Source organism: Varanus komodoensis, unplaced genomic scaffold (assembly GCF_004798865.1).
Source record: "Varanus komodoensis strain SLA01 unplaced genomic scaffold, ASM479886v1 scaffold32, whole genome shotgun sequence".
Taxonomy (NCBI): Eukaryota; Metazoa; Chordata; class Lepidosauria; order Squamata; family Varanidae; genus Varanus; species Varanus komodoensis.
Window position 1 is genome coordinate 201,683 of NW_025335798.1, and position 16,332 is coordinate 218,014.

At 40.2% G+C, this 16,332-nt stretch overlaps 1 protein-coding gene across 5 annotated transcripts in view; it reads left to right on the forward strand.

Annotated features, from left to right (window-relative positions):
• Positions 1-16,332, forward strand: part of KDM2A (lysine demethylase 2A) — a 57,746-nt gene that overhangs the window by 26,143 nt on the left and 15,271 nt on the right. For all 5 annotated transcript variants that reach the window (XM_044438016.1, XM_044438011.1, XM_044438012.1 and 2 more), the window contains 9 exons: positions 2,069-2,147; positions 4,531-4,577; positions 4,881-5,059; positions 5,919-6,025; positions 6,550-6,643; positions 9,218-9,371; positions 9,865-9,980; positions 11,681-11,807; positions 12,234-12,631. In XM_044438016.1, the coding sequence (XP_044293951.1) occupies positions 2,069-2,147; positions 4,531-4,577; positions 4,881-5,059; positions 5,919-6,025; positions 6,550-6,643; positions 9,218-9,371; positions 9,865-9,980; positions 11,681-11,807; positions 12,234-12,631 (1,301 nt within the window). The remainder of the gene's footprint in view (positions 1-2,068; positions 2,148-4,530; positions 4,578-4,880; positions 5,060-5,918; positions 6,026-6,549; positions 6,644-9,217; positions 9,372-9,864; positions 9,981-11,680; positions 11,808-12,233; positions 12,632-16,332) is intronic.

Consider the following 16,332-nt stretch of genomic DNA (forward strand, 5'->3'; position numbering starts at 1 on the left):
TTTCTCTGATGGGTTAAGGAAACAATTAAGATCCCTCGGATGCCTGAGGTAGACCATTTAAGCTCCCCACCACTCCTGTACCAGCAGCCAGTCTACAGCTGTGATCTGCCCATGATGATCAAGTCACGTGTGTAACTCCTCCATCAGAGCACCGGAAGAAGAAACCAAATTTGATTGTGTGCCCTGCCACATGTGTGGAGCCAGATACTAGTTAGGACAGATCCATGGCTGCCAGTCCTGCATGAATGTTGAAATCTCCCGGAATAAGAAGCTTGGGGTGATTCATTGCCAGCCCTGAAATCACTTTGACTGACTCAAGGAAAATGACTATTGAGCAGGAGGGGGACTAGTTCACCAACAGAATCTCTCCACTGGCTTGGGCACCATACTGCAGCAACGTGCAGTCTCAAGTTGCTGGATGGAGCATCTGGTTAGTTCCTATAGACTGGTCTCACTCTCCCTGTTTCCTCAACCATCTCTCCATTGTGCATGCCAAGTCTGCATCTTTGTCTGGAATTCTGGATCCTGGAGGAATGCTGTTTTCCCAGCAATTGGTCTGGCCTTAAAAAGGATGAAGGCTGCTACTTTCACTGTCTCCATGACTTCTGTCAGGAGAGAAGGCCAGACAATCTCCAGATTAGAATCTCCTGCAATATCTATCCCTGCTGGTTACCACTTAAATAGTCACCCCCAGTATGCTTCCTATTCCCTACGCTTCAAGACTTATCATGTAAAACTCACTGCAGCAGCACTAAAGCCATCCCCTAAAAGTTCAAGTACTAAGATTCTCAAGTAGTACTAGCAGCTCCCCACAGAGACAGAACACACAAAGAATGAGGCATTCTTGGCTTCCAGGTGTGTGTGCTACCCAAGGGCAGTGTCACTCTTAAAGCTTGTCTCTAGCAGTTGCATCCACTGGAAATGCTGTATAAACATGAACTCTAAACAGGAACTAGTAAACAGGAGCTCTGGGCATTTGATTTCCTGCAGCAGTTCAGCTTAAGAAAAAGTTTCCCTAGATGAGGAAGATGGAAGAAGCTCACTTACTGCTAGTCCCAGGCTAGTTGGTCTTCCCTTTCCCTCTCTATTGTGGTAAGAAAACAGAGCATGCTTATGACGACAGTGACTTGGTAGTGATGCTAATAACGATACTTTGAGGAAACTTGCCAGCTGTTTTCTTGGGCAAGTGAAAAGTTACATGTGTAAACACAAAGCCAGGGTAAGAATAAATGAACTTAGACTTCTTTCTGAGTAAACATGATTAAGAGCATGGTATCTTAGTTTGGGGCAGGAGGAAAACTTGCATTCTCCCTCTGTCATATGCAGAGTACTATACCTCAAGCTAGGATAAGAGAGGAAGATGCCAGGTCCTAGTATCTGCAAAGAGAGCACTCCAGGCAACTACTAGGACCCAGCAACTCACTGGTTTTGCTTCCATGCTAAGCCTGCAGAGTTGCTTAGCAGTCGTAAATTCAAAAGTCTTAAGCTTGCCCTTCCACATCTTCCAGAAATGTACAGTATTTGTGCAGGGGGCATAGCATGGCAAATTCTGCACAAGGATACTTTTTTGTTTGTCACTTCCTCAGTTGTAGTTGAGGACCAAGAAATAGTTCTGAATCCCCACCTTGGTCCTGGATTACTTTGGAACACAGAAGAATTAAATACTTTCTAATGAATTAACACAGGAAAAAGTAGCATTGGGATTCTGTGTTACTTTACAGCTACCAAATCTCTGCTTGAGTTCCTTGTATTAGACTACCTGAAAAATAAAGTGAATAATTTGGGAGAGGAATCCATATAGGATACTTTGTCAATCTCAATTAACCTATTTAGTTACTGATTTAGTTACTGATATAATATCTGTATGTTTGTTCCTGACTGGCCCAAGCTAAGAGAACCATGTCAGACTAAAGGCCCTGTGTTTGCAGATGGAAAATCTATTGCTCTATATTAAGAAAGTATAACTAACATCCTCTGTTCTCTCCCATATACTATAACTATTACTGCCTGACATTTGTTAGCTACTAATCTTTCTAATAAATGACTCCCCTTTTTTTTCTCCTGACAGATTTCACTGTAGAATACATTCAGCGTGGTGGCTTAAGAGACCCTTTGATCTTCAAAAGCTGTGATGGACTTGGAATAAAGTGAGTTGGTGGTGCAGTCAGAGTTTGATACTAAATAACCTGGTCAAGAACTTTGATAAAACAACCTTCATGTGTTGCAGAGCTCCCAGAATGTGTGCCCTGTATAGCTTTCTGAATTCAAAATTGCAGTCTCGTCCCAGCTGATTGGTTGGATACTGTTTCTAGGCTTTGTCTGTTGCAAGTATTTATTTTGGTTGTGTTTTCTGGTCACTAGTTTATGTGTCATCACACTAATACTCAACTGTGAATCACTGAGGGTAGTGCAAAGTAGTTCTTCGAATTCTGGACTTTTCAAGTATAAAATATTCTCTGGGTTGCTAACTACAAGGAGTTAAAACAATAAAATTAATAAAGTGCAGTAGAAGTACAGGAAAAGCAGTATATAAAGCCCATAGACCTAACAAACTCTCTTTTTTAAGCCTGGAAAAATAAAAAGATATTTCATGTATGTCTAAAGAGTAGCATTATCAGGTTCAAGCAAACCACCTGATTTCTCCAGTTATTTCAGAACTGAGATGGCCCTCTTTCCAGTCATCAACCACTTTTCTGTCATCGGTGGGGTCACCCAGAGGGCAGCCTGTAAAGATCATCTTAATGCATGAGTAAGCTAATGTGGAGGTAGATATTCCTTCTGTTACCCAGGTCACAAGCTCTGTAGGCTTTAGAAATTTGTACCAAACAGTGAATTCTGCTTTTAAACAGATCACCACTAGGGAAGATATTAAAGCACCTGAGAGAGTTGCTCCTACTGATTGGTCCCAGTAAGAAATCTAGTGGTGATTCAAACTAGCTAAAGTTTTCAAACCATCTTACAAGTCAGTCCCATACACAAATACATTGCAAAAATGAAATCTTGAGATTATCAATGGATAGACATCTGCAGTCAGGCTATTTTTATCCTGAAAGGCTGGCACATCAGTCTCAGTTGATGAAAGTCACTCAAGGCCTCTAGTGGCAAAATCTTTAGGAGCAAATGTGATCCTTTCAGATTGAGGGATTGTTGAAACAGTTGAACTCCTCCTTTCTGGCTGAATGAACCATCTACCCATAGTGGGTTTTGTCTTGTCTGGATTAATCTTTTGTTTATTGGCCCCTGTTGCAATCATTACTGATTCCACTTGTGGAAGTTCATCATTTTAATACCTTATCTCCCTCTGGATTTCAGGATGGTACTGAGGTTTTATGTTGAAGATCAAGGTGCAGAAACCCAGACAGCAGGGCTAATTTCTCCTGTTTCTCCAGTTCAGCCTGTAGAGCCTTCAAGCCCCACCCCATTTGAAAAATCTTCCTTCAGAGCCTGTAGCATAAATGTCACAAGGCTGATCAGAATATTTCCAGCATTACCTTCTGGGAACAGCACCTTGTAGAAATGAAACTACTAATGTATAATGCCAGTTGTTTTTAGCCCAGAGTGCCAGTCCAGAAAAAAAATATGGTCTGTAGTATTGGAGGCCTCCAAGATAATGACCAGTGTTTTTTTCATCAGGCTAATGGATACCAAAAAGTCTAAAATGAGATTGAAATTCAAGATTAAAAAGTGCCTGGAGTTACTTGGCCTCCACCCACTTGAGCATTTGTGACTGGGCAACAGTTATTACAGTCCTTTGCATACCCTCAGGGATGACCTCTCGCCTACCTGTTGAGGATACCCTTCTTACAATGTGGCATTCACTCTTCCTGGGCCTAGCTGGTCACTAGATGTTACTAGTCACAAAGGGCAAAGGCTGAGCAAAGAGTAATTGGAGCCCCTTGTTGAAGACTTTAAACGGCAACAGTCAGATACCATCCAATAAAGTAGGGCTGACAGTGCCCTCAACCCTCCTTAGATTAAACTGCTCAACTATCCAAGTCTAGATAGATATAAGCAATTTTACTCTCAGGATTTTTTCAAAAGTCAGAATCTGCTTTCAGAAGTTCCTTTATATTTCCTTGTGTGCCAAGTATCAAAAGACCTCAAGTAGCTTGTGACTTATAAAACTCATTTGAGGGCAGTTTATTCCTTCAACAAGCCATGCTGCCCAGGTTGGGATGACAAAACAAGTCGTGCCTGGATGGGCAGTTAGGGACATAACTCACTGCAGCTTACGTAAGCCAGCATGGCTTCGTTAAACCATAGTGATCAAGTGAACCAGGCCATTGCTAGGCTGTATTTATGGCTCTCTGTTCTCTTCTGCATCAAAGGCTTTTGGCTTTTCAGGAGAGAACCAATTTTGCAGGAGCTGCATAAGTCCACAGTGGGAATGTGTGAAAGAGGAGGGGTGTGTCATCTCTTGATGAACTGTTTGCAAAGCTGAAGTAGTTTTACGATTGTATCTGAGGTGCACAAAATAAATTTATGTTTATGGAGAACAGACTTACAATAAGACTGTTATTTCTGTTTCAGGATGCCAGATCCAGACTTCAGTGTGAATGATGTACGGCTCTATGTGGGTAATTATGCACTCTTCTTTTGAGTTAATCAAGTGATCAAAGCATGGGCTATAGGTAACATATGCTAACTCTGAAATCTGGCACAGTATTTGCTTTTAACAAATATATTTAAATTGAATATTTAAATTCCAGAGAGCGAGCGAGCAAGAGAGAGTGTGAAAGCCTTGAGTGGAAATTTTATATCAGGTCTCTCACATGCCTGTTATTTACTTTTTTGCTCTGTCACCTATGCCTCCTTTCCTATCTTTCCTGCTACAACTTCCAGCCATTGTGGTTATGTATCTTCATGTTCTGTTCTGATAGGGAGTCGGAGGATGGTGGATGTCATGGATGTGAACACACAAAGGGACATTGAGATGACCATGGCACAGTGGGCACGCTACTATGAAACTCCAGAGGAGGAGCGTGAGAAGCTATATAATGTCATCAGCCTAGAATTCAGCCATACACGGCTTGAGAACCTGGTGCAGAGACCAACTACGGTTAGCAAGGGTGGCAAGACTTTATTCTCCTGGAAACATTAGCCTTCTTTTTCCATTTCATTTAAATAGATGAGAAGTTGCATAGATTTAATCTGAGTTTTTAGGTGTGTTGGAGGGCTAGCTCACATTGACCCAAGCAAATTACACTTGAGCTGACAGTAGCAAGAATGACAATTAGTTTATATAGATATCTTCCTGTCCAAAATCAGTGTACTTTTAACCCTACACTTTAAATGCTTTTAAGCATATTGCTGTCAGTGAAACTTAAGCTTTCATATCTACCAATTCCATTAATCTTTTCTGTACAAAAAGAATTGATGATAAGGCGTACTTTCAATATACAGAACTATTAGTGTTAATGAGAAATACAATGCCATGTTATACTAGTTAGGTGGATATTGATCATGAATGGAAACCAAATCCAGCTCCCCCCCCCCCCCACGGGAGAAACATAGTTTTGCAGCTGGCTGTAGCAATGTGTGGGAAGGGCTTTATCCCTTTTAAAAGGTACATATGCTCACCTAAAGTATTATCTTAAATGTCAACAGCACAACAGCTATATTTGTGTTAGGGCATTCATTCTAATTCATGGTTGCATTATTTCTTAGACATTACTATGATGAATCCTTGCAGGGATGCAAAATATATGGAAGTACCAGTACTGAATTTGTAGCTAGTGAGTGGAAATGAGATAAACCTCACAGATCATGCCTTTCAAAATATAGCCCTTGATCTATTTCATTAAAATACTAAGGCTGATATTGCTAGGAAACTGCATTCTGTAGAAACAAGGCCTAACTTGCACTTCTGTTGACTGTATTTAAAGTAAAACTTTGATCTAATATCTATATGGTTACAGGTGGATTTGATTGACTGGGTCGATAACATGTGGCCAAGGCATCTGAAAGAAAGCCAGACAGAATCAACAAATGCTATTCTGGACATGCAGTATCCCAAAGTGCAGAAGTATGTAACTTGAGATTCTGTGTATACTAACCCCCATCCACTGAAATGGAATTTCAGAATGAAGTATCTGCTGCAGCTGCACCCCCTTTAGGTGCTTTGTGCATTGTCTAGTTTCAGTATTCTGTACCAGAAATCGAAAGACATTCCTAAATATTTTTCTATGCAATGATAATGGCACAGAATAGATGGTGGCCTTGTGCATCTTATTGTGGAATGGCAGGATATTTTATTTTTTTAAAAAAATCAGCATCACAATGGTGAAAAAAAGACCTCTCCTCTTACAGGGGCATAGTTTTCTGTTACCTCTGCTTTTGCAGTGCTACCTGTGCCCTGTGTGCTGATCCTGCTTTAATCAACAGTTTCATGTGGTAATCAGCATCCTGAATGTATAGATTCAAGGTAACTAGTGTTCTTCAAAGTGCCAATTATCCACAAAATACTATCAGCAAACCCTCTAATATCTGTGTAAAAATGCAAATTGATTAGACTTGAGATGCAGCTTCATATCACTGATTTTATTTCAGGTACTGTCTGATGAGTGTCAAGGGCTGCTATACAGACTTCCATGTAGACTTCGGTGGCACTTCAGTATGGTATCATATCCACAGAGGAGGGAAGGTATTGTGACAATCTCAGCAAGTTGTTTTGTTTTGTTTAAGAGATTGCACAGAAGAGAACATGTAACACTTAGAATAGAGTAGAATTAAAACTCAGTTCCTTGCTTGTCTACCAAAATGTTGGACCCTGTGAATCATGACATTATTTCTGCTTTTTTCAGAGCTCCTTCAGTCTCTCTTTTGATTAAAAGTAGTAACGGCAGGGAAAGGGAAAGTGGCAAGGGCAAACCTCTATTGTGCTCTTAGCATACTTGCTCACTGAAAAGCTGCTGTATTGCTAATCACTTCTTGAACTATCCAGAGAGACACATGCAGTTCATTAGCTGATGTTTGGACACCCTACTGTGGAATTAAGACATTTGAGCTCACTGTGCTGTTAAACAGGGTTCCCTGGTGGGCATAGTTGTGGAACTAATAGATTATGAAAAAAATTGAAACAGAAATGTAGGAATGGTTAATGAAACAGGTGTGGATTTAGTTACATTTCTAAAAACTAGCTACTTGAAGATCTTACACTGAAAAAAGAAGGTATGAATATTTCATGTAAATTTCCACAAGCAGATGGTTATTCAATAAAATTATTTTTAAATAGTGAAAAAATTTCAGTGTGTCTACTCAGTAAGCTTTAGACGCTTAATCATTTGTTGCTTAGGAGAGAATTTAGCATTCTGGTGTAAACTTTTTTTTGCAGGGGGAGATGAATGTTTACACGTCTTTAATCCAGCCTGGTCTGAAATTGAACAATAAATGTGTGTGCCTTTACATCCTTTATAATTAAGCATTCTGCATTTTTATAAAAATGTATGGTTGTTGTCAAAATGTATGATATTTGTGTGTATTTGAACATTCCAAGCTGACTCGGCATCTTTTCTCCTCTTCCTCATTCACTCCCTTTATCTCAAAATCAGAAATACATTGTTTCTGCCTTTATTTATTTGTATACCAGAGCTGTTTGTTTCAGTCTTCACACAGAGAGCTTTGTCTATTGAGCAGTGTAGAAATAAAAAATAAAATAAGATTAGGGCAATAGTGATATTCTTTGCGTTACAAATGTGATGTAGAGATAGTTAATCAATAGTTAAAGCTATTCTCATGCAAACTTAAGACATTTTTTGGGACTGCCCTTAACAACAGCAAAGTGAGAAACTTTTAGATTTAGTTTTATCTGGACAGATAGTTCACACAATTTTTATTTGTAGTGTTTGTGAACATTTTTCTACTATTTAGGAATTTTAGGAAGTAATGCAACATAGAGATCCTCTTTTCATCACTTGTTGGAGAGCTTTGCTTGAATGCTATAGTAGTATAAGAATTTTCAGACATTCTAATTTGGTTATTCTGTTTAGCAAATCCTCTCCTGATTTAAATTTCCATTTAAAAAATCTAAACACTGTTGTGACCATTCTTCTAGTGAATTAGCAGTGTAATGCAAATACAGGACAGAGGTGTAGGTAAGTTAAGATGGAAGTGCAGGTAGGGTGTGTTAGGTCTGGCATGAAACAGGCCAAAATAGATTTTTTTAAAAAAAGCAAACCAGCAATATTTCTTAAGAATTACAGTGTGCAAGGCTGTCGACATATTATTACATGTGTAAGGCAGAATGCCTTGAAACTGCATGGCACACAATTGGAACAAAACTTTTATAGTTTACCTCATCCTCTGACAACTTTCTCATAGGATAGGCCTTGTCATATTTATCTAAGGACAATCCTTTCAAACACTCATTCCTGGCCTGGTTCCTTCTTGTTTTCTCTTATCTAGGAGCAGCTCTCCTACAGCTACATACACACAAGTTTTCTGTTTTAACTTTGTAAGAACAAAGGAGGCACCATTTTCTCCAACAAGTGCTGATAGAATGCTTTGAGAAAGTTGCTGCTTTAAAAAAGGAACTTGAGAAACTTCTACTTGGAGTGAAAAATACATATGGGGAGGTCGTTTAGATGTGGCAAATGGTGTGGAAGAATGAGATGATTAAGACAGAAACTAAGTAGTTTAACTCAGCTATTCTGTTACTTTACCCATATTGTTCCACCAATTGTTTGTTGCAGTCTGAAGGGGCATGAGTTAGCCAACAATGATTGGCACTACCTTACATGTCTACAAATATAAACTAATAAGAGCCAGTGTAGTGTAGTGGGTGGATAAGGATTTGGGAGGTCAGGAGTTTTCTTTGTGGTCTCTGTGCATTGGCTATAAAGCTGTTTGGGTGACACTGGACCAGTAACTGACTCTCAGTCTAACCTATCTCACTGGGTTGTTATGAGGATATGAGAGGAGACAGATTATGCAAGCCAACTTGAATTTCTTATAGAAAGAACAATAGAATATAAATATAACAAATATAATATCACATTCACATCATGTGATACAGCAAGTATCAATGTACCCATCTACTGTATAAAGTATGAAGTTGACTGCAAGGAGTTTGACAACTCATCTCATCCAGTTCTTGCATAGATAAAATGTTGCTCTGAGTTCCTTTAAACCTGTCTGAAATAAAAAGTAGCAAATGCATCACAGCAGACAATAATTTTTTTTTATGTGGGCTAGTCTGTTTATCTTTTTTCACTTGTAGGTCTTCTGGTTAATTCCACCCACACCCCAGAACCTGGAGCTGTATGAAAACTGGCTGCTTTCAGGGAAACAAGGTGACATCTTTCTTGGTGACAGGGTGTCAAACTGTCAACGAATTGAACTGAAGCAAGGCTATACTTTTGTCATACCCTCAGGTAAATGTAACTTATACATTTTCTCTTCACAAAAATGTGTGTGTTCTTATAAGCATTTTAAAAATATTTCTTGTGGTTTACCTGGTATGCTGTCTAATTTAACAGTTGCTGCCCAGTTAGGCCCAGGAAGACTGCCTGCTTTGTTGGCAAATATTTATACAGGAGGCAAGAACAGAAAATAGGATACAGTCCAGTCTGGGGGATCAGGAACCACAAAAAGTATTCTTACTCTAGAGTTAAACACTTTGCCATCAAACCTTTGTAAATAAAGTCATATTATTAAGCTCATACTTAAATGAGATGCAACTTTGTGGTTTTCTGTAAAAACTAGAGGAGTTGAACTTAAAAGCAGGCTCTATTCTCTGCCACTCTGGGCAACTCTGAGTTCAGAAAACATGACTTTTGAGTTTAGTGCAGAAACTACAGCTTTAGGAGCATGATGTTCCAAATATGGAACTTCAGAACATCTAAACTGTGGACTGTTACCCTTCAGGTTGGATCCATGCGGTGTATACCCCTATGGACACTTTGGTTTTTGGTGGTAACTTTCTACACAGCTTCAACATCCCTATGCAGTTGCGGATCTATAGTATTGAAGACCGCACACGGGTAAGAAGTTTTCATAGAATTTCTGTTCAGTTTCACTGTTTGGATCAATGAATAACATGGAAAAGGATTTTTATCTCAGGGTTCTGAGTAGCATGTGCTATTCAGATGCAATTTATTGTTTCTGAGGAACTAACCATTGGCCTATAGTTAGACTATCTTCTATATTTAATTGACACACTGACCAAGATCAAACTTACCTAAAATATTGTCACTTCATAACACTCACATTAATAAACCTCTGTGGTCTCTGCTAGTCACTTATAACAAAGCAAACCCAAGAATGTAAAATCATAGGATAATACCTTATAATATTGCTGCACTCCTGTTGTTTCTGTTGCACCAGCAGGACCCACTGCTAGTGTAAGATGAAGTAATACTTCCTAAGATGACTCCAGAAATTAGCAGAAACACATGTTTCTAGAACAGGACAGGTCAGTGAAGCTCTCTTCTGCAATCTCCACTAACATGCCGCATTCCAGAAGCAAGAATTTTGTCCTTTTTCGCTTAAGGATCCACCACCTTCCCATTGTACTAGTGGCGGCTTCCACTAGAATGTGGGGAACATTAAATGTTCTCCACTTTACAAAAGCTAGTTTGGGTGAGTAGGAAAGGCACATTTCCACTTTGCCAGTAAAATTCCTTCCCTGCTTTTGTAGGAAGTATGTGGAGTACTTTTTTGGAATAGGCTTGGCTTCTACTGCAAGAATAGAATTATAGTGCCATGAATACTAAGGGCCTATGTAAATTCTGATGGAAGTCTATCATGGTAGGAAGGGTAGAGAAAATAGGTACAATTCTGGATTAGGTGAACAGTCTATTTGCTCTTCCTTTTCTGCCATTCCTGAATTGAAAGCCATCTGTGAACAGAAGGCATAGTTAGGATTCAAGCCATAATGTCTATCAGGACGCTTGAATAAATGCTAGACAACTTCAGAAATTTCTAAAAGATTGGTGAGAAGATTTTTCCTTAACAAAAGCCATGCAGAGCCTTCTTCTGTGAGGTTTGCCCATTGTGGATAATATTCTAATCTCAATGTTTTCACCCAGTTTTTCTTGGATAGTAGTTTAACTCTCAGATTCCTAATGTCTCTGGATCCCTTTTTGAAAATTGATATTACATTGGCTATTCTCCAGTCCTCTAGAAAGGAGGCTAAATTTAATTAAAAGCTCAAGGGCAGTATCCAGTGCTGCTACTCCACTTATGCTGTCGATGTTGCGCTATCAGCCAATACTATATTCTGGTGCAATGGGATTCCCACATGTGATTAACTTTACACCAAAAGTGTCTTAAGCAAGTGCCGTATCAACTACATAAGCAGAGAGGCAGCACTGGGTATTACTTCACATTTTTAATTTAAGCTCTTTCAGAAAATGTGTTAAGCTAAACATTAAATAATAAAATGCTCTATACTTAAATGTTCCCTGATTGAACTGTCACACAGCATCTTTCTGAGTCAGCCAGACAACTTGTGGCTTCCAGATGCTTTGTCCTAAAACTCTCCTCACTTCTTGCCTTTGGCTAAGCTAAGTATGGCTGATGGGGAATTAGAAGCCAGAGCATCTGCCACTCCTTCTCTATGTATTTTCTGCTCTTTTATTTTTCCTGAAGAAGGGGAATGAAAAGGATGAGAGTAGTTTACACAAGTATAAAATTATAGTATTTCTTCAACTCAGGTGTCTTTTACTTTGCCTCTTGGTAGGTCCCAAATAAGTTTCGCTATCCCTTCTATTATGAAATGTGCTGGTATGTCCTGGAACGCTATGTCTACTGCATTACAAACCGTTCCCACTTGACCAAGGACTTTCAGAAGGAGTCACTCAGTATGGGTAAGAGCTGCTACTTAGCTTTTATTGCTCCTTGCTACTGTGATATCCTACAATTTGCTCCATTCCCACTGAGGAATGACTTTAGGTTAACAAAATAGCTTCTAATTTTCACAGGTCAGCCTTGGATGCCATTAGTATGCCTTACATCTTATTCAGGACCTTTCTTTGTTAGAACTTCTACTGTTTTTGGAGAAGATGGTCTGAAACATGTCAAGAATGCCAATAGCTTAGCTATGCAGTTTCCAGTGTACACATTTTGCCCCGTTGCACCTGAGTGGCAAATGGGCCACATCCTCTATAGATTTATTTTCCCTGCTATGGCTGCTGTACAAGCATATGTTCATTATTCACTTTGATTTCTTCTACAGCTGCCTTAACAGGAGGACCTATTCAGTTTGATATCACTGTTCTGGCTTTTACATACAGATATGGAGCTGTGCAGCTCGGAGTCAGGAAATGTGGATGAAGATGATGCAACAGCAGGGAAAGAATCACGCCGCCCAGTCACCAGACGATCAGTCCTCACCAGCCCTATGGCCAATGGTGCTAATCTAGACTATGAAGAACTAGGTAGAGGTTGCCGGAGTTTGCCAGGTCTCAAGAGAACTCTCTCCATGGACTCTGAGTCCAGCCGAGGCTCTCACAATGGCCAAGCTTGGGACTCACATAGCAGCAGCCCTCATAAAGGCAGGAAGGTGCACCTGACACAATTTGAACTTGAGGGTCTACGCTGTCTGGTAGACAAGCTGGAGTCTTTGCCTTTACACAAGAAGTGTGTACCCACAGGCATAGAGGATGAGGATGCCCTTATCGCAGATGTTAAGGTATGATAAAATCAAATGTCTCATTTTTCTGTATTGCGATTTGCGTTGTTTTTCAGCACCAGCCACAGTAAGTTAGGAAGGACAATAAGCAGCCAACAGTTTATGCTTACATAGACCACATTCTGGCCAAACACAAAACCCAAGGGCTGTCCTGGTTAGTTTTCTACTGGAGCTATGTTAGCTATTTATTATTTCTTTCTAAAATTATACAGTCTGTGTTCCTGGGCATACTTCATGATGTGAGCACAATTGGTGACTTGATCACATGTTTTAATAGTGTATAATCTCTGGTACAGAGTCCTGTAGAGTTGTTTCATGCCACTAGAAGTCAAACAGAAGAAGAGAAGATGATCTTCCCCAGCTTTATCCATATGCAACACTGCACAGTAATAACCCAACTACAGTATATCACAGAAGTGAGTACACCCCTCACATTTTGTAAATATTTTATTATACCTTTTCATGTGACAACCCTGAAGAAATGACACTTTGCTACAATGTAAAGTAGTGAGTATACAGCTTGTATAACAGTGTAAATTTGTTGTCCCCTCAATATAACTCAACACACAGCCATCAATGTCTAAACTGCTGGCAACAAAAGTGAGTACACCCCTAAGTGAAACTGTCCAAATTGGGCCCAAAGTGTCAATATTTTGTGTGGTCACCATTATTTTCCAGCACTGCCTTAACCCTCTTGGGCATGGAGTTCACCAGAGCTTCACAGGTTGCCACTGGAGTCCTCTTCCACTCCTCCATGACGACATCATGGAGCTGGTGGATGTTAGAGACTTTGCGCTCCTCCACCTTCCATTTCAGGATGCCCCACAGATGCTTGATAGGGTTTAGGTCTGGAGGCATGCTTGGCCAGTCCATCACCTTTACCCTCAGCTTCTTTAGCAAGGCAGTGGTCGTCTTGGAGGTATGTTTGGGGTCATTATCATGTTGGAATACTGCCCTGTGGCCCAGTCTCCGAAGGGAGAGGATCATGCTCTGCCTCAGTATGTCACAGTACATGTTGGCATTCATGGTTCTCATACATGGTTGGCACTCAATGAACTGTAGCTCCCCAGTTCCGGCAGCGCTCATGCAGCCCCAGACCATGACACTCCCACCACCATGCTTGACTTTAGGCAAGACACACTTGTCTTTGAACTCCTCACCTGGTTGTTGCCACACACACTTGACACCATCTGAACCAAATAAGTTTATCTTGGTCTCATCAGACCACATGACATAGTTCCAGTAATCCATGTCCTTAGTCTGCTTGTCTTCAGCAAACTGTTTGTGGGCTTTCTTGTGCATCATCTTTAGAAGAGGCTTCCTTCTGGGATGACAGCCATTCAGACCAACTTGATGCAGTGTGCGGCGTATGGACTGAGCACTGACAGGCTGACAATGCTGGCAGCACTCATACGTCTATTTCCCAAAGCCAACCTCTGGATATGACGCTGAGCACGTGCACTCAACTTCTTTGGTCAACCATGGCGAGGCCTGTTCTGAGTGGAACCTGTCCTGTTAAACCGCTGTATGGTCTTGGCCACCGTGCTGCAGCGCAGTTTCAGGGTCTTGACAATCTTCTTATAGCCTAGGCCATCTTTATGTAGAGCAACAATTCTTTTTTTCAGATCCTCAGAGAGTTCTTTGCCATGAGGTGCATGTTGAACTTCCAGTGAGCAGTATGAGAGAGAGAGAGCAATAACACCAAATTTAACACACCTGCTCCCCATTCACACTTGAGACCTTGTAACACTAATGAGTCACATGACACCGGGGAGGGAAAATGGCTAATAATGCCCAATTTGGACAGTTTCGCTTAGGGGTATACTCACTTTTGTTGCCAGCAGTTTAGACATTAATGACTGTGTGTTGAGTTATTTTGAGGGGACAGCAAATTTACACTGTTATACAAGCTGTATACTCACTACTTTACATTGTAGCAAAGTGTCATTTCTTCATGGTTGTCACATGAAAAGGTATAATAAAATATTTACAAAATGTGAGAGTTGTACTCACTTCTGTGATATACTGTATATATAGCCTGTGTCCCTATCTTTCAGTAGCTGGGAGATGCTTGAGCCTGGCTTTGGAGAGGTTTTATGGAAGTTGGTCACCTTTGGTAAGGTCATTTTTGCTATGTTTTGTGCTTGACCTTCTTGCCCTGCAGAGCACCAAATAGATGTACAAAGACCCAACACATGCACAAATATCATGCACATGCACAAAGGCAGCAGTGTATCCACTGTTTCATTAACATTTTCATCTTGCTCCTCTCACATGGTGGCATTTAAAAATGAACTTACTCAGCTCAAAAGGGTGAGCAAAATCATTTCATCAAACCTGAAAGGCAGAATTGAAGGCTTTTCTTTTATTGGAAGCTTACTGGAAGTAATGAATAAAATCTAAGTAGTAGAACTACAAACAGCTCAACTCTCTGGGAGGTGATAAAGTTGCTACTTGTGTTTCTGTTTTACTAACTATGGAAAAAAGATGACTTAATGCCAAGGTTTCCAGTGAAAAGTTAGTGTCCAAACTACCCTGGTATCTTAAAAGCCTGATAAAAATAACGAGCACTTAAGTAACAACATTGTTTAATTTTTGTTCGTTTCAGCTGGCTTTGGTATAGAAGTACTCGGAAGAGTAGCTTCTAAAATAGCAACTTAAGTATGAAAATTGGCATTTGGCTGTACAACATCTGCTTCCTTCATGATCTTTTGAGCATTTATGGAGTATGCTAAAACAAAAATCTGAAGCAAAAAAAGTGTAAATCATATAATTTACTGTTGACTAGCATTTCATTAGTTTATAGCAGTGATGGGGAACCTATGGCACTCGTGCCCTCTCTGTGCCCTCTCTTTCGCACACCCCAGCAGCCATGCACATATTCGGAAAGATTAAGGGTGTGAAGTCACTCATTAACCCTTGGCAGAGCCCTTTCCATCAACATGCGATCTGCATATTTGGAAAGATCAAGGGTGACTCCTGGCTGGTCAGTGAGCTGCCAAGGATTGGTTGGACTGTGATTTTAGCAGAAGGTAGGAAAGGTAGGAAATTCACTCAGGTAGGAAATACATTCAGATGCCTTTTCAGGGCCTGCCAAAAGCTGGTGGTCAGTGGAATGTTGCCCCCTTGTGCTGGTGCTCAGCAAATTCAGGTTTTATTGCAGTGTTGGCACTTTGCAATAAATAAGTGGGTTCTGAGTTGCAGTTTGGGCACTCGGTCTCTAAAAGGTTCGCCATCACTGGTTTATAGCCTCTATAGACTATTCCCTAGAATTCAACAGGCTACTGATTGAGCTATGAACCTTACTTGGGACTACTTTGTCTCACTGTTTCTGCTTGAGCACTTAACTTCCAAATATAGATACATGCAAACATAGTCACTTGCTAATGGTGCATACATGGAGATGGCAAATTTTGCCAGTTTGCTATTCATGCATTGTCAGTCAGATCTGATTGTATGTGTATTTGAATGCCATTTATAAATTAGCTGTTCGTATCTACATTTTGGAATTTGTTCCAAGTTCAAAAATCTTTAGAGGTAAATGGAGGAAAGGAATGTTAAAGGGAATCTCCAGTTATATATGTGTACTTCATATTGTGGTACAAGGAAGTATACCATCTAGTAGCTGTGCTAATTCAAACCCTGAATGTATACACTGGCATTGAAAGTACACTTAAGCTTCAGAAACCTGATGTTTCATG